The sequence below is a fragment of the Falco naumanni genome, chromosome W (genome assembly GCF_017639655.2).
Source record: "Falco naumanni isolate bFalNau1 chromosome W, bFalNau1.pat, whole genome shotgun sequence".
Taxonomy (NCBI): Eukaryota; Metazoa; Chordata; class Aves; order Falconiformes; family Falconidae; genus Falco; species Falco naumanni.
The window spans coordinates 21,397,797-21,418,470 of NC_054079.1; the positions used below are offsets into that span (position 1 = coordinate 21,397,797).

Genomic DNA, 20,674 nt, shown 5'->3' on the forward strand with positions numbered 1-20,674 from the left:
AACAGTTCTTTTGTATTAGGAAATCTCTCTGCATCACTGTATTCACACTGATACAAAAAAGCGCTGATGTAAGAAAACTTAATTTCATGCTCTAGATAGCATGAAGGCTAACAGCTCTGCCAACAGAGGGTTAATTTGGCTAGAGTTTATATCTGTTTTATTCTCAAAAGGAGGATCTGAAAAACTACAAACCCTACAGTTGCTCATTGTCAACCAATTAATTCTTTTCCTATGTAACTTTGATGCTGCCAGAGCAGTTGTATTTGTTTTCCAAGAGATGCTTATGGATTCTCACATATATATAAATACCTGGAATTTTTAAACCCTTGAAAATCATGACGTGTATTTTCTTTCTTGTTGATCATGGATTCTGTGATCTACCATGGTTTTTTAATTTTTGTGTTGTTACTCAAAATATTTGGTCAACTTTATAGTTGATGGGTCTCTTAATGTGCAGAGACAATTGCTGCTGAAAGGAAAATGAGAAAAATTTTTCATTAATTTTAATTGACCTGATCCTGCTGTTGCCAATTTAAATGGCTGAGCTTTTAACAGCTCTTCCAGAACAGAAAAGAAAGGACTGCTGAGGAGAGATGGGCTTTATCTCATAAGGAAAAATAAGTGCTGCTTTAAGTTTAGACTTACCAACTTGGGAAGGAAGGCTTTAAACTATAATTATAGGGACTGATGATAGAAGAATGTAAGTGTTGTCAGTGGAAGGGTGACCAGAGGGATAGTAACCATGGATGTAGAATTTTTATAAAAAGGATTGAAGCAATACGGAAAACAGGCTATCCTGCTTAATGTTTAGATGTCTATATTAGCTCAGACTGTATGGAAACTAAATGGAAGAATGTACAAGGTTCTAAAGTTGTGATTTAGACAATGTAAATGTTTACATAGTGGAATATTTCATTTGTTAATGAATTAATACAGAAAAAAAGTGGAGGTGGCTTCTGAAGAAAAAAGGAGGGAAGACACGTTTCTCTATGAATATTTACCTTTGTAGTGAAGCTTAGAATCTAGAGGGACATTTGGTCAATCAATCTTAACTTATTAGCAAATCTGTAACACTTGGAGAGCTGTTAACAATGAAGTTATTTTCTGTTTATTTTCATAAGGTTGTGGAGTTAGAGAACATTGAAACAGTTGTGGAGATAGAATAGCTGCCTAATAGGGAGGGACTAAAAGGCCTTGGACCTTCAGCTTGGAGGGGGGAGCATGTGTTTGATGTTGCTCAGATCCTACGGTACAGAAAGATAGGGGGCCTTAAAGGAGCTAGCAGGAGATCTGTTTAGGAGTGAAAAGTGCTCTTTGGTTTGACCTGCAAGCAGTAAACTTAGGAGGTCAGGGAGTATCAGCAGGTTCAGAAAAGACAAAGTCATGGAATTTTTCATAAAATGAAATCTAAAGAGAAGGAGCTGTTCCCTCTAGCAGCTCTCATCCAACAGTTATGCAGACGTGTGAGGTATGAAAGGTGTAACCTGGACATAGTGGCCAGGCTATGCTCTCCCTTGTCATTTCCTAAAGTCCTGCCAGATGGAAAATACCGGCCTGGATGTACTATTGGTCTTACCTAGTGGGACATTTTCTGTGTAATTTGGTTCCATTGTGTCGGGGGGTAAAGTCTAACAGTTCTGTTGCAGCAGGAGTGATTTAGGCTTAGGAAGACCTTTTTAAAAATAATAATATGTAAGCAGGGAAATGGGTTGCCAAAGAAGTTCTGGAACCTCAACTGTTTTTGTGGTTGTAAAAGTAGATTACACAACCAGGCAAAACTGTAATTTAAATGTATTAGGTCCTTAGCATAGGTAAAGGAAGTAGATGAGCCTCGCTTTTTTTTATTTCCCCTCCAAATATTTGATGGTTCAGACTCTGTCTCATTATCATGTTGTGTCTTAGGGTTCATGTGATACATGAATAACGTTAAATCTGAATGTGGAAATTGTCTGACCTTTCTGGTTTAGTTTAGTGAAGAAGAGTTATTTGTATTGCACCATATTTCTGCACAATGTACTGCACTAAATGCCATTCATGTTACTATGCAGAAGATGAGTCACTTCCCTGGACTCTGTAACATAACTGAGCACATATCGGAATTAACATCCTTTTGTTTTAATGTTCTTCTTGTCTTCTGTGGACCAATCTATTTCAGTTTTACTAAATGGATAACCAAGCATTTGAAATGCATGGAGAGAGCATACAAAGTTCTTCAAAAGGAAAAGAGTGGCCAAACAAAGAGGTACCAGTCATTTTCTTTTACAGTGCTATCAAAACATTGTTAATGCAGTCAGTCTGAAGATTAAACACTTATTTTGTAATACAACCTAATCCTATACTATTCAGAAGGTCCTGAAGAAAATAAAAGCTGTAAAGGGCTTCAGTTTCAGAGGTCCTGAAGTGCATAACTCCATGTGCACTAGCTAGGATCCGAACTGTGAGACATAATTCCCTGGCCCCGCTTAAGTTAATAGCTAAATTCTTTATCCTCTAACTACTGGGCAAAGTAATTATCTTTGGAGGATTCCCCATTGATTTTAACAGAAAGACCTACTTAAAAGCTCATCTTGTGGTAATGTTTAGTATCTCTACTGAGTTACACATTAGAGAACTGTTTCATCTTTTTTTTTTTTTTGCCCTTGAGAAAAGTAATTCTCTGTAATTTTCCCATTAAAGTTTTTGCTTCTTGGGATTTGAATTAACTTCGTGCAATAAGGGCTGGAATATCGCTCATAAGCCATTACATTTGTTTGCAGTCAGCACAGTGCCGCTTCTTGGCTAGAAATAATCCAAGGCTTGTGATTTTCTTACAACATAACTCACTCCCCACAGTTGCGCTGAGGTTGAATATTCTATGTGAGTTATTATTATGTAATATGTACAGCATTCTTTTGACTTTAAAAATAATTATTGAATTGGTGCCACTACTGTGAAAATGCTATAAATTAAAGGTCCTTCAAATCTGGAAAATGGGGATTTTGAATGCATTTAACTATAAAGCCTTGAGCTCTGATGAGACTGTGGTCTGAGTGCTGCTGTTGTGATATTTGATTGAACACAAGCTTTAAAAAGGGAGTAATCTAAACAGAAGAAAAGATTATTACCAAATAGTATAGGGTGATATTTTGAGCATTTCTCTGCTGGCAAGTGAAATGTATTTGTAAAGAGCTTTTGTCAAATAGACTTATGAAAAAGGTAATTTTGTTAAAATTAGCAAGTAATCTTCAATTTTTTTTTCATTTCTGATTGTCTAGCTTAAGAAATCAACATTCATAGCTCATTTTCAGGCACTCAATGTCTGAAAAATCAGGCCTTTAAAGGTACATTAAGCTGTGCATAAAGAATCAGTAGAGTTCTAAGGTTTGGGGCAGATAATGCAGTCTCTATTCATCTGAAGCTGCAACTCCAGCAGCAAAAAAGGTTAAGGGGTAGGAAACACTGAAAATCCTCATCAAAGTGATGGTTCATGGTGCCAGAAGTGCCTTGGCCTTCTATAAAGAGCTTGTGTGCTTCTGTTTGCCCAGCTGCTTCTCCCCTTCACCCTCCTCCAGAAGTCTGAATGTCCACAAAGGAAATTTTCGGTGAAGAAATGATGCCCAGAGCATCTTCTCCACTACCACGGAGCTGGGGCTGTGTGAGATGTGCCGTAAAGCAGCAGCAGAATTTCTGCTCCAGGCATGAAAGTTTGCCATGAGTTGACACTGCAGGTCTTCAGTGTTTTGTGATATAAATTAGAAACGGCAACGGAAAAAAAAAAAGTTTAACAGTTTTTAAGACCCCAGGATGATGAAGATGTGCTTTTACTTGATGAAATAACAAAAGGACAGCAACAATCTGATAGCATATGCTATAAGTTTTCCCTGTGCTGGGCCTAGTGCTTTGGTTGTACCTATGTTTCTGAAGTTTTGATTACAAAAGAACTATCACAAAATTTCTCCTGTGTGTTAAATCCAATAAAGCTTTCTTTTTGGGTGAGGGTTTTTTTTGGTTGGGTTTTTTTTATTAATTTCAGGAAAGAAAGGGCAGCTGGTCCCTGATGAAAACCTTTCTAGTTTGTCTGTTGGCCTGTGTTATCACCACTGCAATAGGAGTGCTGGTCCTGTCCTTGGTCTATGTAAACAACCCAGTCTTTATGAAAGAGACAGATGTTAAAGATGATGGTGCATCTTCCCCCAAACCAGATGAAAAAAATGTGGATATCAGATTCCAGTTCATGAATCACCTGGGGAAATCAAAGGTAAATTGTTCATCTTGTGCAATAGTATTCTAGCATCATATATAGAAGTTTAATGAATTCATTTCACCTAACTATTATTTAAGATTAGTTGATCAGTCTAAATCTGTTATTCAGGCTTTTTTTATAATCCATGGGGAGAGACACAAATTTCCTGACAACGTTTCGCTCCAGTTCATAGCAGATGTTGGAAGTGCTATGGATCTCTGGAGTGCTTCTTGGAGAGCTAAATAATTGCTCCAACAAATTAGGCTTGCAAGAGAAGGCAACCATTTTATGTGTGATTCTGAAATTACAGAGTATGAAATTCTGAGAAACAAACCCAGAAAGATCAAATTTTAATGTAAGCTGAGTAGCACACTAACCTTTTCGTTCTTAGGACTGAATTTAAACAAATTGTGATGTTGCAAGAAAAAAATTAATTGCATGATCTTGTTTCAGTGAGCTAAATGGAATTAATTGGCAATGTAATGAAGCCCTAGGAACTATGCAGTTTTTGTTTAGGTGTATTGATACCCACAGAAACTTATCCTTTGAGCAAACTCTGAAGACATACTCCATCTTCTAAATCTATCTTTATATATGTAAAAAAAAATTCCTGATTAATTTCTGCTTTTCAGCAAAATAGGGAAAAGGATCGATTAGGTAGTAGGGCAGTTTAAACTGAAAACAGCCATTTTGGCATGTTTTCATGTTAAATCTAACTATGTCATTAATTTTCAAACAGAAAATGTTTTTAAGAATGGAAACAAAAGTGTTTAAGGGGAGAGCAACCCTTTTAATATGACCTTCCTCAGTGATTCTTTCAAGTAAAAAACATGTTCTGGAGGCGGTACAAATACTGGGAAAGGAATAGTTTCAGGTGCAAATAGTTTGCAACCATAGAAATTCAGGAAAATGCCTTACTTGGGAAGTGTTCTAAATTATTTTAATCTAAAAGTTTAAGCATATATGCCACTGATTTCCCAAATCAATGTCCAGAATCATGTAAAAAGAGGAGGAGCAGATAATATTGTTCTTGATGTCACTCTTTAGCTCTCACTTGTAGAAACAATACTATTACATCATGACATGAGAAAGTATATAAATGATTGTGAAAAGTGACTAAAATACATATAGAGAGAATCCTCACTGAGAAAAGGAATAGGTACTTTCAGTATTGCGCAGTCCAATAATTTTCTGAAATATTTTTGGATTGTTTGGTCACCACTGTCCACAATTAACCCAATTCTCCACTCACACTAACTTTACAGGTACATGTGTACCCAGGTGGCGAAATTCAGTGGGCGAGATTCAGGAAGGATGCAAATGAATATCAAAGTGATGAAGAAATGGAATTTGGAAAAAGTATCAATAACCATTGCTCCAAAATGACTTTTGGAACCTTACGGATCAAAAGCAAAGGGCTTCGGGCTCCCCACTGGCACTTTAATTGCAATGAACATGGCTACCTACTACAGGTATTATCTGATTATTTGAGCTTTCCCAATTGGTTTTGCAGTTTAAAGCATCATGTACGTATAGAAGATGCACATATGTAAAAAATAATTACATATACATTATATACAAATGTTAACAGGTAATAAAAGCAAAATTACCATTGATTGATGCATGACATCAGTTTTCTTGCTTGAAATAACATTTTCAAATGAAGATGCTTGAAATAGGCTGTTTAATGTTGTTACTCACCTGAGTAGCAAACACCTGTAGCTTCCAAAGAAATATGAAAACTGAAGTCAGAGGAGACTTTAGACACCTGAAAGTTACATAATTTTATTTACTTATCAATGTGCTTACAAAGATTAAAGTAATTAATTTAGAGAACCTTTGCAGAATCAGAGAGATGAAGGACTGTTAAGGTTCTTAAGAAAGCCTCTGACTCCATCCCCTGTACTGATCCATGTTAAGAACACCTAAAGCATATCTCATAGTTTTCTTCAGTTTTTAAAAATTTTCAACAAAGGAACTATTACAAAATCAAAAAGTAGCTGTCTCCCATGTTTTGTCACACAAACCATTAGAACGTTCTGGTACACAAAACATTAGAATGCTCTGTTACACAAACCATGAGGTTTTTAATTGAAAAAAAAAATCCTAATTTCTCCATTTGTATTGGCTTTGGAGATCTTCAGATCATCTTTCTTTCTCACAACTTTTTCTGCATGGAAGACTCTTTTATTCCCATACAGTCTTCTCTTTCCTGGACCAAATACCTCTCCCCTTTCCCCTCCAAATAAATCTCTTTGAAAAGGTTTGCTCTGTCTCACCTGAGTGTCAGATTTCCAATCTGTAAAAATAAAGAAAACAAAACCAATAAATATAATTTCTTTATTAATTTATTATATACCAAGAGGAATTCAAGATAGCATATTAATTTGAAAACAAAATTATGTTTCTTTGGAAGCATAGGTGTTGGAGAATGGCTGGATGAGAAGGGTCACAGATCAGTAGAGCATTTGTACGAGCAGAGCCAAGTCTAACCGGTATGCTATCAAGACTAGGCCTCAGCTGAGGTTGCCAGCTGTGCTGATGGCTGCGGAGTTGCAGGGACACCGCGGCCTTAACAGGCTTCACAAACAACTCTGAGGAGGTATGTGCAGTAGAGATAAAGAAGTTATGTAAGCTAGCTCACTGCAAGTAGGAGGACCATGTAAATGAGTAGGTAGTGATTCTAGCCAATCATAAACTGCCGAGTATGCATAATTAGATACACTGTATAAATAGGAGCTATTTGGGCTAATAAAGTGAATCATGCTTTATCACTCATACTGAGTCGGCTGCGTGTGATTCCCTGCCGCTCGCACATAGGTACTTAGATCTCAATTTTTAATTTATAGCTAAGAATAATTATTCATATTTTGACCAGCATCAGAACTGAATAGCTCCAGCTGTATGGAGGATCCTCCTTGGATTAGGGCATTCCACAAACACCTGGGCCTCTGTCCAGCAGTTTTAGGTCGAAGATGACTCCCTTGTAGGTGTTCAGCATCTTTAATAAGAAATGGTTTAAGTATGCGCAATGTATATTGGTCATGTATTCCTTAAACCTTCTAAAATTTTGTCACTTAAAATTCTATTCTGGATTTAAGTTCACAAAGGCTTGTTAGAGGGTGCATCAGGATCTGTTTTTTCCTAACAGCCTTCCAGTTATTTGAATTACTGATTTGCTGCATATGGATTAAATGAGGAAACTTTCATTACGGTTCTTAAGTTGTGATTATGTGACAGGGTACTGCCTGGATTGGAGTAATTGGTGCAGATGACAGCATGGTTACCACATACAACGTCATGGCTGGTCAAGTGGTCTTCTTCCCTAGAAACACTGTGCATTGGATAAAGAACGTAGGATCAGAAGACTGTGTGTTCTTGCTGTTTTTTACAACACATGAAGAACTTCAGACCTTGGATGTAGATGACGCCTTTTTCTCTACCCCAGAGGATATAGCAGCTAGAGTATTAAAGGTCTGTATGATGGAACAGCCAGCCTTTATCTAGTCTTCTATACATTAACATGGCAGTCCAGGTTCTCTGTTTCTTGGAGAGGATCCTCCCTACCTCAACTGCTCTCTTTAGTCCCAGCAGTGTGGAAGGACGTGCACGTGTCCTTTGTGTAGCATTGTGCTGTGCTGTGTGTTCCTTTATGTGCAAGGAGAAAGAAATGATGATGCTCTCTCCAAGAAACCTTTTCTCCTCCGCTCTTCGTATTTATTCCCGGTTCATGGAAGATCCTCCATATTTCCAAGGTTGGAAAAGGAAATTAAATAGTGAAGCCCAAAGCTAATTTCCCAATAGCCCCGTTGTTGCAGAATGGCTGTGTGATCACGGCCATGACTCCCTTAAAGATCTTTGTGAAACAAAGTTAGCGTAAGTTAGCTGAAGCAGGCCTTGCAGCTGTGCTGAGGCATGCTGATAAGGAAGCTGAGAAAACACACTGACCTTGTGCCTAATGTTGTAAATAACTTTGAGGAATTCACGTAGACAAGAGAGAAAAAAATATATGTAGCTAGCTAACCGCAGAAACCGCAAGTAGGAGGACGTATGAAAATGTAACCCTTTAGAGCTTAGCCAATCAGCAGATGACTAGTAGGCATAATTAACTGGAACTGTATATAAGACATAATCGCGCCGTAATAAATCGAAGCTTGCTTTATCACTCATATTGAGTTTGCCCGCTTGACTTCCCTCGCCGTCGACAAGTGGCGCCCGAACAGGGACTGACGCCTTCATTATGTTCCCGTGAAGAGAGGACCCCCAATCCTCCTTTGGTGGACAGCGTGCTCATTGAGGCCCCGGTTGCAGCGTCCGGGAAGCGGGGAACTGGCTCCGAAGACATCGTTCGCTGTCTCCCCGCTTGGACCTTCGGCAATAAGGCGGGGTCTGCCAGCCGAGAAGGAGGCTACCTAGCGAAATCGCTGCTCCGGACCAGACAATAGGGAGGTCGCGGAAATCCAACCTCGCCGGACAAGAAGGGGGACAAGACTACAGAGTGCGCGCATCATGGAAAGAGAGGTAGCCTTTGAATTATTAAGATGCTTTTTAGAAAAGCGGGGAGTAGGCCCTTTAAAAGATCTGGCCGGATTAATTACTATGGGAAAAGCGAAAGGGTTTTTTACAGACCCCGAAAAAATGTTTGAAGTAGAGGAGTGGCGTGCGTTTGGGGACTGTTTGTGGGACTTAGTTATAGATGACGATAAGGCAGCAAAAAAATTGGTGAAATCATGGCGTGAAGTAACTAATTGTATAAAAAGATATCAAGCAGGTAAGCACCTTGCTGCGGCAGTAACAAGCCGACTTGCAAGCGCAGATCCTAATGCAGGAAAAATTATGCCATGTGAAAATCACATTCCGATACCCCCTTTATCACAAACAGTGCCCTCTGTAACACCTATAGAGCCCACTGTACCACCTCCAGACCCTTTGTGTCCTCCGCCCCCCCCCCCTCCGGCGCCATAGCCCCGTGTCCTCCGCCCTCCCCCTCCGGCGCAGTAGCCTCGGGGGGGCCAGAGGGCAGAGACACATCTGACGAAAGTGCTGTTGAGGAAGAAAATAGCACTGGGCAGTCATTACAAAATTCTAAAAATTCAGTAAACAAACTGTTGCGTTCTACGCGCATTAATTGGCAAAAAATAGCACAAGAAGCAGCTGCTCAGGGAATATTTGATATTGCTGAGCAAGTCAACCCCCCACAAGCTTTCCCTGTAACGGATCAGATGAATGCCGCTAACCAAAGACAAGGAACCTGGGAGGCCTTTGATTGGAAAATATTGAGTCAGTTACGTAGTACAGTGAATGAGTCAGGCCCCCACAGTGAGCCCACCAGACAAATGTTAAATTATATTTGGAGTAGTGATATATTGTGCCCCGAAGATATTAAAAACATAATGCGTCCATTTTGAAACAATCCCAGCAATTGTTGTGGCAAGCCCATTGGCAGCGGCTGTGTGAAGTATCTGCACATAGTCCAAGGCAGCAGGGTGACCCTCTGTTAGGAGTCACCGTTGAGTAGCTAATGGGCACAGGGCCATTTCAAAGCTTCGACGCTCAACTGCACCTTACCCCTGAGGTAGCAGCCAAGTCCATGAGACTAGCCCGAGAAGCCCCGCAGAGAGTAAAAACTTCACCACCCTCACCATCGTATTTATCTGTTAAACAGGGGAGAGATGAGTCTTTTGCATCCTTTGTTGACCGAGTAACTGATGCTATCAACTTAGCCGATATGCCTACCTTTATGAAAGGGCCATTATTGCGCCAATGTATTTTGGAGAATAGTAACAGTTACACCAAAGGCATTTTAGTAACCCTGCCCTTAGATTCTTCTGTAGAAACAATGCTAGAGCGAATGAGTCGGGTGCCAGTAGGTCAGCAAGCCTTGCTAGTGGAAGCAATCCAAGCAGTAGGGAGAGATTTAGTGCAAGCCCAAAGTCAGGCTTTTGCAGCGCTTGCGCCTCTGCGCCCCCCTGGGGCTACCGCACCCCTGAAGCCAGCGACCACCAAGCGCCGAGACTTCCTCTGCTATCGATGCGGGAAGCCAGGACATACCCGTGACCGATGTCGACACCGTCACGTGTGGTGCTGAAATTGTCAGCAAGGATCCCACAACACCAACGTCTGTCGGCAGTCAGGAAACGGGAAACCGAGCGCGAGGAGCCGCAGCGCGTCAACCCCAATCGTGACTCCTGTCACCTTCACGACACCCCCTCCAGAAGACATGACCAACTCTTATCGACAGACACCGTGTTACAACCCGCCACCCGAGGGAGCCTCGGCCTGGACCTGGCAACGGCAGTAGATACAACATTAATTGACAACCACCCACAAAAAATTGCAACTCGTGTCTGAGGACCTCTGATAATTAATGGACGAAGTTATGGTGCTCTCTTATTAGGGCAGTCTTCTAGTGGTTTGAAAGGACTGTTTATATTGCCTGGTGTCATCGATTGTGATTACACCGGAGAAATTTGCATCATTGCGCAAACAAATTTTCCGCCCATCCACATTCCAAAGGGAAGTCGAATTGCGCAGTTGGTTCCACTCCCTCAAATAACCAGTCCAGTATCACCAGTGTCCAAAGAATGTGGAGCTGCGGGTTTTGGCTCCACAGGATGACTGGCACTTCTAACAATGCCTTTAAATCACCGTCCTATCACCCGTGTCACTATTGTACACGATGAAGAGCAAAGACACTTACAAGCGTTGTTGGACACCGGTGCTGACATCACCATCGTCTCGACCGCTCAGTGGCCATCTCACTGGCCACTTCAACCTGTTTTAGGTGGAATAGAAGGAGTTGGAGGAACAGCTGCTGTTCAGCGCAGTCAGCACCGAGTTCGAATTATTCTGGATGGACGCACAGCATCTCTTTATGTGACTGTTATGCCCCTGCCTGTTGGGGTAAATGCATTAGTTGGGCGAGACGTGCTCAACCAATTAGGAATGATACTCACCACCAACACACCTTTTTAATAATGGTCACTGCAAAATGGACTTTCCTGATCCAGTTACGATGGTTAACTGATGACCCCATATGGGTCGAGCAGTGGCCGTTGAAAAAGGAAAGTCTGCAACAGGCTCACCTATTAGTTCAAGAGCAACTACGTTGTGGCCATCTTAAACTTTCTACTAGCCCCTGGAACACTCCAGTATTTGTCATCGAGAAAAAATCTGGGAAGTATTGTCTCTTACATGACCTCCGAGCTGTTAATCAACAAATGCAGGCAATGGGAGCCCTTCAACCTGGCCTCCCAAATCTGGCAATGTTGCCAGAAGGATGGCAACTGTTAATCATTGACTTAAAAGACTGTTTTTTCACAATACACTTATATCCAAGTGATACCCAGCGTTTTGCATTTACGTTACCATCCATCAACCGTGAAGCACCTGCAAACCGCTACGAATGGACCGTGCTACCGCAAGGCATGAAAAATAGTCCCACCTTGTGTCAACTGTTTGTCAATTCAGCCTTAGAGCCAATCAGAACACAATGGCCTAACACCGTCATTTATCACTATATGGACGACATTCTCCTCGCTCAGCCGCAGCCATTCACAGCCCATCAAGAATCCTTTTTACATCGACAACTACGAAAACATAATCTTAACATTGCTCCAGAGAAAATTCAACGTTCTGCAGTATGGAGATACCTAGGATGGCAAATTACTGGCTCTCAAATTCGTCCTCAAAAGTTATCAATTCAGCAGAAGATAAAAACTCTCAATGACGCCCAAAAACTTCTTGGTGATTTACAATGGCTGCACCCTGTTGTTGGCATCAATAATGATGACCTTGAAGTGCTGCGCCCCCTCCTCAAATGTACAGATCCTGCAAAGAAAGTAACGCTAACCAAACAACAGGAAGCTATGATACAACACTTAGGAACACTTATCACGACTCGAGCAGTCGATCGCTATCACCCTAATTACCCTATTGACCTAACGATCTTGTATGGCCCCTCTCATTTTATTGGTGCACTAACGCAGTGCAAAGAGAAAAAGGGGGAGACGGTCAAAGTGTTAGAGTGGTTGTTTACTAAAATGCAACCAAAAACAACACTGCAAGAAAAAACTGAGAACTTAGCTGAACTGATTCACAAAGGCAGAAATCGAATCATTCAAATTACAGGCCGCGAGCCGGACACAATCTACTTGCCCATCCGACGAGAAGATCTTGAATGGCAGTTGCAGCACTCTCCAGCATTGCAGTTAAGTTTGTTGACACATGCAGCAGAAATAAAGCTGAGCTCCCTAAAAGCGCCAGTATTACACTGGGTCAGCAACCATGAATGGCTCACCAGACCGAAACGAAGTGAGCGCCCTCTTAGAGACGCCCTCACCATCTACACAGATGCAGGGAAAAAATCAAGGAAAGCAGCAGCAACGTGGTATGAAGACCAGCAGTGGCAGCACCACATTCTCCCTGCTGAGCGCGGCAACTCGCTGCAAATATCAGAACTTGTAGCTGTTGTCTGGATATTCACAAAGTGGATGCACAAAGAAATAAACGTAGTCACAGATTCGCTGTATGTCGCCGGTGTCGTCTGTCGCATTGAGGATGCACGACTCAAAGAAGTTAAGAAAGACCGATTATTCCAACTATTACGACAACTTCAATCAGCCATTCAACAGCGATCTACGTCATATTGTATTATTCACATCCAAAGTCACCAATGGACAGAAGGGCTCGGAGAAGGCAATGCACGAGCCGACCAACTAGTATCCTTAACTGTGCCTCTAAGTGACTTTGTCAAGGCTCGTGAAGCACACCACTTTTTCCATCAAAACGCCCGTGGACTTTATCGCCAGTTTAATATTACGATGCAAGAAGCAAAGGGAATAGTGAGAGCTTGCCCCACATGTAGCCACCATGGACCAGGATTGGGAATAGTAGTAAATCCATGCGGTCTAGGGCCACGTGAACTGTGGCAAATGGATGTCACCCACATCCCTGAGTTTGGAAGACTAAAATATGTACATGTAACTATTGATACCTTTAGAAAATTTGTATGGGCCACAGCACAACCAGGAGAAAAGGCATCCCATGTCATCAGACACCTGATTAGTTGTTTTGCGGTCATGGGAATGCCATCAACCATAAAGACAGATAATGGGCCCGCCTATGTTAGTGAAGCAATGCAAAGATTTTGTCAAACATGGGGTGTAAAACATGTCACTGGCATCCCACATTTACCCACTGGACAAGCAATAGTCGAAAGAACTAACCAGACAGTAAAACAGTATCTTAATAAGTTTAAAGATGTTAAAGATACCCAGGAGAGACTTGCTAAAACGCTCTTTGTCATAAATTACCTGTGCATTTTTTCTGAAAGCAAGCACCCGCCTGCTTGGGTGCACAACAGCCAGCTCGAAACAAAAGATAGTCAACCCCTTTTTGTCATGTATCGAGACCCTGCTTCTGGCCTGTGGCAAGGGCCCGCTGAAGTGAAGTATGCCGGAAGGGGTTACATGTGTGTACTTACTCCCACAGGGCCGCAGTGGGTCCCAGCGAAGTGGACCAAAGCGGCAGTGACCGATGCTCCAGTGACCAACGTCAACTTGTGATTGAACTTATTAACACTGTTTTGGTTATATTTTAAGCATAATGTTGAGGCTTGTTGTTTTAGTTAATTTTGTTGCCGTAACTGTAGCTTTTTGTGTCTAAGCCACTTTTTGATCCGCAAGAAAATGTATGGGTAACCTGGAGTAGATCTATTAACACCACCATGTTTAGTGCAAGTTTGTCAACCCCTAGTATACCCTTTTTAACTTGCTTAGTAGGCGTGCCGTTAAATGACTCAGATTGGGTCACCCTTAACCAGTCTCTTAACCAGATGCCAAAAAGTTACCATACTGGCTCGAGGTAATAATATGAGTAGCTTTTTTGAAAAATTTGATAACTGGGGTGACAGACTCCCTATTGGTCCTAGCCCTCAAGAAATCGAACTAGTTGATTCACTAAATGCCTCTTATTGTGTATATTTGAATTCTTCCCGGTACCCATGTGCTGGTGAAACCTCTAACATGCCTTGCAACGCAACCGTTGTTACTCCCGTATATCCAATTGGAAATCAGTTTAATTGGAACACTTGGTGTAACCATACCAGTCGAGATCTGTCCAATCCTGCACCTGGAATATTATACCCTAGGAAATTACCCCCTGGTTTGTTTTTTATCTGTGGTAATAGAGCATGGAATGGAATTCCCTCCAAGCCTGTAGGTGGCCCATGTACAATTGGTCGCCTAAGTTTAACCCTACCACATTTTCACCCTAACAAGTCAAATCCAGTGAGATGGAAAAGAGACGTTGCCCAAGTCCTTGATAACATCTGTGATGATAATGTTCAACTTTGGAATAAATGGGAAGTATTCTTTGTCTCATTCTTTACCCCAGGTGTCGCCACTGCTCGAGCCCACAAAAACTTAGGGACACTGTCTTGTTGGGTTGTCAAACAAGCCAACCTCACCAGCAGAGTCTTATCAGACCTGGCTGAAAGTTTGAGCTCTGTTCAACATGCCGTTTTACAAAATCACATGGCCATTGACCTTTTATTATTAGCACATGGACACGGTTGTGAAGATTTTGAAGGTATGTGTTGTATGGACCTTGAAGATAATTCAAGTTCCATACACAAAGAAATCAAGCAGCTGATGGAGCATTCCCACAAAATTCAACAGGATGTTGGATTTTTTGGCCTTGAAGGCCTAGCAAATTGGATTGGCATAGGAGGCTGGTTAAAAGGGCTGTTTTAAAGTGTGTTGCTTATAGTAATAATTGTTATCATTGGACTCGTATGTTTAAGCTGTGCTCTCTCTTGTATTCGAAAATTACTCGAGCATATAACTGGGCAAGTTTTGCTTGCGCAGAGAAAAAGGGGGAAATGTTGCAGAATGGCTGTGTGATCACGGCCATGACTCCCTTAAAGATCTTTGTGAAACAAAGTTAGCCTAAGTTAGCTGAAGCAGGCCTTGCAGCTGTGCTGAGGCACGCTGATAAGGAAGCTGAGAAAACACACTGACCTTGTGCCTAATGTTGTAAATAACTTTGAGGAATTCACGTAGACAAGAGAGAAAAAAAATATGTAGCTAGCTAACCGCAGAAACCGCAAGTAGGAGGACGTATGAAAATGTAACCCTTTAGAGCTTAGCCAATCAGCAGATGACTAGTAGGCATAATTAACTGGAACTGTATATAAGACATAATCGCGCCGTAATAAATCGAAGCTTGCTTTATCACTCATATTGAGTTTGCCCGCTTGTCTTCCCTCGCCGTCAACACCCCGTGATGAATTTTGTGGCATAAGAAGATTGCATAGGAAACTATAGATAAGTCCGTCTCCTTGCTAAAATGGATCTTATTTGAACTGGCTAGTTGGCAGTGTCCTACGAGCAAGAATGTGGCCACAGTTTCTGTGGAGTCTGAGGAATTTGCGTGTTCAAATCGCAGAATTGTGATAGGCCTCTTCCCACCCTGAACCAGTTTGATGGGAGACAGATTGAGTTTCCCTTCTACTCCAGATCTCTGTAGTAACCGAGGAGGAAGGGCAGAGCAAAGGAGCAAAACAGAGTATTGACAGGGCAAAGCAATTAAAGAGATGAGGCATGTCCACAAGGCAGAATTTATCTACCACGAGGTACTAAGGTGGGATCTTCAACGAAGCAAAATTTTTATTCTGCAGTTTGCTCTGTGTATCTGTCAACATGCATCGTGTGTCCCACAGCCACAAGGTGGTGTTAACTTCATCAGAACATTCAAGAAACAGAAAGAAGATCAAGCAATTAACCTCCCATCAAACTTAGATCAGCTTGTGCAAAATGCCACCTATGTGCAGTCTCCGGACAACCTGGTATGGCAGTACTTCTACAATCTCAAAGGTACACAGCTGAGAATCCTGTGTGTAAGAGCAATCTGTGTCTCTAGAGGGGGAGAGGAGGGGATCTTTAAGTGATTCACTGAAACAGGAGTTAAGTATACAGAGAAATGATAAGAAATTAAGGAAATGAAATGAAAAATATATTGATAATACATCTAATTACTGCACTTTGAAGACTTATAACCTGATTCTCACCTCAGAGTAGTTTACCCTTTTGGTTTTAATGTTTCTATCTGCAACAGCAGGTATGAGAGCAGAATGCCAGTAAGTAGCAGGGCATGAACTAACTACTTCCCAGGTCAAGATTCTTTGCTGATGTATGTAACCAGGACTGGTGTGTTCCCTGCTATGCTTAACCAATAACCTAAACCTAAAGTTTTCATTCAGAAATTAAAATCTAATAGGCCAGGAAGCCCTGCAGCAGATTAGCTGGAGAGTGACTGCTGCTGAGCTGCTTAGAATATCTTGCATTTGCACGTGAAACGTCAGGGAATAAATACCTTACCATATACCTAATCATGTCCTCCCTTTTCTTTTACAAATACAACTTCATAAACGGTATTCACTGGTTTATCAGCAATTGTATTAAACCCTCTGTACAGCCTGGATCTATCAATTATCAGTGAGCACCTAATAAAGATAGATGATAAAACTGAATTCCAAGTAGTATAGTCTATTTGAGAAGCTATAAAAAGCAAATAGAGGTCCAAAGCTCCACACGCAGCTGAGGGAGGTCATGAGAAATAGATGTGTGTGTGACAATAACCTTTGTGCTTGGAGCAAAATGTCCTTCTGCATTGGCAGTACTTTACAAAATATTGTGACACACGGTCAGTGCCATAAAGGTTAAGGCTAATTAATATACTGGCAGTTAGCATGTTCTTTTAAGTGTGTTGATACTGATAGCGATGCAGGATGGAAAAATCTAGTTGGAGTTTTTCATTGTGGTTATCTGGCTGCAGACAAATAGTCAAGGAGATTGCAGTGTCTAGTGCCTGAAGGATAGATCAGTGAAATGGGCTTTCTTTTTGGTGCCAGAGGCTCGTAAGGTTCGAGGCCTCAAGTTTAGTACATAGTAATGACTTGAACTTGGCCAATACACTAACAAGCAATGTTAAACAAACCTTGCTGAAAATGCTTATTAGCTGTCTTTGTTTTAGGGTCAGCAGAATATCCTTTTCCAGGAGGAATCGTCCAGTGGGCTCGCTACCGCATAAACAACACCAGACTAAATGAAACAGAAAAAATTTTTAGTGAGGCGCTGAACAAGGTATGTGCTTTTAATTGGATACTGTAGCTATTTAAACATAAGGCATAGTATGCAGTTTCTGTGGGTTCATCACTGCTTTGTCATGTATAACAGGGATATAAGAAACTTGGATGGTTTTCTGAGCATTTTTGTTCTGCTTTTCAGCATGAAAATATCCTTACCTTAGCAACTCTCCGGATATTCAGCAATGGACTGGGGCAGCCTCATTTCCACTTCAATGCTAATGAGATGGGTTATGTCATTAGTGGCTGCCAACAGGTAATTTGTTACAGTGGTGAGGGGCAAGTCAGTGGAGTTTTGGCTGTAAACAATTACAGACCTAATAACTGATTGCCAGCCCTGATTAATGATTCTACAATTAGCAGTATTATAAAACTTTCAGGGCCCGCATTTTCCTTCTCCACACAAAATTTTGATCTCAGTTACATTTGTGGAAGCTTGTCCAGTCAAAGTAGAGTTATACAAAGCAGAATTTGTCCACCTTGTTAGGTTGTTCAGCAAAATGCTTATTACAGGAATCACCACTCCCCTGATTTCTGGGAGTACAAAATAAAAAAGCAATACTTTGGATTTAGCTCCATGAGGGACAGATAAATAGATAAAATGTAGTGAGTATTAAGATTTAGGGATTTTATTATACGTGGTTCACTCAGTGCAAATGTGAAGTGCAAAGATAATTGAGATGGAATGAAGGTTCTTGCTCAGGGTGTTGCCTAGGACCTTCTCACTAGGGTCTCAGTGAAAGTGCTGATGCTACGTGAGGTGATTTTATTGCCATGCTGGGACTGTCACTGTGTATTTATCCTGTAACAATACACTGAAAATTGTTGTTGCTGAATATTACTGCTTTACTTGCACCAGGCTGGAGTTATTCTCTCTGGAGTCACCACCAACTTCAACATTGGCATTGGAGATGTCATATTTTTCGCTGTTGGAATGCAACATTATATCAAGAGCTTATGTGATGAGGATTTGTTTTTTATTCTAGCCTACAGTACAGGAAACCAGGTGAGAATTCATACAGGCAAGGGAAGCAAAAAAAATGTTCAGCTGTACATAACCTTACATCTTTCTCATGCATGTAAGCTTAGTCCTTTGGCACACACACCTTTCAAAACAAATTCTAAGAGTGTGTCAAGCACACTGGTGGTGCAGATTTCCTTCTGGTGTGAATGGCTGGCATGCAACACCTATCAAAACTCTGTACACGGAAACAGGAGGTGGGGGAGGCAAAGAAAAGGTCTGTGGTAGGGTGTGACATGCTGGTGCATGTGTGTGCGTAAGAGAGATGGAATTTGGATCGTGTTTGTGCGTGAGGCACTGCTGGTGTTTAAGAAAGGGAGTGTGTCCTTGGGCAGACTGGGTAGGCTGAGGGTCTTTACAAGCTGAGCCCCCCCCGAAAGGGAGAGGTCTTCAGAGGCCTTGAACAAATCTATACCCTGGGAGCCAGAGTAAGGGTGTTTTTATCTAAGATTACGCATCTCCAGTGATCTTGATAGCCCCATGTAACCTGTCATTAGTTATATACTTTTATATTCATTCATTTTCACCTGGGACTTAAGGTGCACTTTCATATTCCATAAGATCAATATTGTGAAATAGATCAGGTAGCTATAAATATTTTTTTAAAATATTGTCTTTTTCTTCACAGCTGGAAACTCTCCGTATGAATGACTACTTCCATGCAACAGCAGATCATATCCTTGCTCAGCTTTTTTTCAAGGAACAGGCTGAATTTAAGAAGTTCCCAAAGGCTGCCAAAAAAACAGGCAAATAAACTCTCTTAGCAGTTAATGGCACCAATAATTTTTTCACAATCACCACGTTTCTAGCAATACTTTTTGGTACCGTTCTTGTTTATATTTATCCAGAGGAGATGTTCAGAAAAAAAAATTTGGGTTATTAATTATAAAAAACTAATTTTCTTTTTGTATTTTTTCAGGTTTTATTTATAGCACGATGTAACTTGATAGATTGTATATTAAAGTCATTTTTACCATGACCATTGCCTTTTGCTCTGCTTAACACCCATTATCCCACCATATCTCTTCCCCCACGCTGCTGAAGGTTACGTTGATTTTCTGTGGTGTAGGCAGCACTCCGAGCTGGCAGTGTTTCTGCGCAGACAGTGTGTTCACTTGGTCTGTCCCCAAACCAGGTGGGGTGTTACATCCCTTCGTCTAACAGCAATGGCAGGAATGAGCTGGTCAGACATTCAGCTCGTAGTGGCTCTCCCTCCCCTAGCTGCACTCCTCTCAGAGGGGCCGAGGATTGAAGACAATTAATTCCTTTTCTTGACTTTGCCACCAAACTGCTATCTGATTTTTGAAAGAAATCATTGAGGCTAGATTCTTGGCAGGATGTTGACTCAGTAGCAGATGAGCTCTGTGTTAGGCACTGTTCTTCCCATGTGAAAAACAGGGAGAGATAAGCCCCAAAAAGGGGCCAAAGAGAAGCAGAGATGATTTCCTGGACTGGCACCTATGCCACATTTTCAACCCTCAGGTTCCCATTCCTTCTTGTGTAAATATTTAATCACAGCCAACAGGATGGCTGCAACGGGGAGGCAAGGAATTCTCTCTCTGTTTCCTATGAGTTTGGGCAATTTTTTTTTATTTTTCCCTCAGGAAATACTTGCTTAGTCCATAGGGTTTAAATCCAATCAGGATCAAAGTGGTTTATTGATTTATTATCAACACATAATAAGGATTCAGTGAAACATACAGTTGGGAGTCCATTTCATTTCTTATCAAGGCTCTTGGTAATCCCCTGGCTACTCTTTAATCTGGCTGAAGGTCATCTTCCTCTTCATATTTATCAGTTTGGGGTACTTTGGGTGCCCTGCTTGCAGGTGCCGCCATGCTCCCCTTCCCACCCAGCTGTTTGCAGAGCAGAGGGAGCTGCCGTGCAACCCCCCTCAGCAAACACCCGCCCCAGCCGCACATGCTGCCTCGTGCATGGGTTGTGCAAAGCCTCTCGGACACCAGGGAATAGCCAGACCATGGACCCCAGTGGGCCAAAGCCTGGCATTGCCTTCAGGAAAAGATACTGCATGTGTGTCCAGGAGGAGTAATTGCACCGCCCCGTGATTAACCTGCAGCCCAGCCCTGGTTGTAAAGGCCAGAAACAACAAGGGGACTCAGGTCAGGACACCACCATCCCAGAGGGACCTGCCTGGTGTTTGAGCAGTATTTCTTCTGTGCCATGTCCTCACAAGTCACCATCACCCCTGCCCCCCAGATAGCACCAGGGCTGGAGGAGCCCTCTGAGCCTCACCGAACCCCGAGGGCTGGAGACCTGGCTTGTC

The 20,674-nt window shown here is 41.7% G+C and overlaps 1 protein-coding gene across 1 annotated transcript; it reads left to right on the top strand.

The window, feature by feature from the left end:
* The first annotated feature begins 2,001 nt into the window (after positions 1-2,001).
* On the top strand, positions 2,002-19,369 carry LOC121080601. Its single transcript, XM_040578736.1, has 9 exons — positions 2,002-2,242; positions 4,013-4,237; positions 5,488-5,694; positions 7,463-7,696; positions 15,945-16,098; positions 17,258-17,367; positions 17,512-17,625; positions 18,229-18,375; positions 19,019-19,369. The coding sequence occupies exons 1-9, from the start codon at positions 2,165-2,167 to the stop codon at positions 19,142-19,144; spliced, it is 1,395 nt and encodes a 464-aa protein (XP_040434670.1). The 5' UTR covers positions 2,002-2,164; the 3' UTR covers positions 19,145-19,369.
* Positions 19,370-20,674: the final 1,305 nt, after the last annotated feature.

Excerpts from the sequence above, each read along its gene's own strand:
- LOC121080601 (XM_040578736.1), top strand. The coding sequence starts at position 2,165 with ATGGATAACCAAGCATTTGAAATGCATGGAGAGAGCATACAAAGTTCT. Across the intron at positions 4,238-5,487 it reads ATCACCTGGGGAAATCAAAG|GTACATGTGTACCCAGGTGG; the intron begins GTAAATTGTTCA and ends CTAACTTTACAG. Across the intron at positions 16,099-17,257 it reads GTACTTCTACAATCTCAAAG|GGTCAGCAGAATATCCTTTT; the intron begins GTACACAGCTGA and ends TCTTTGTTTTAG.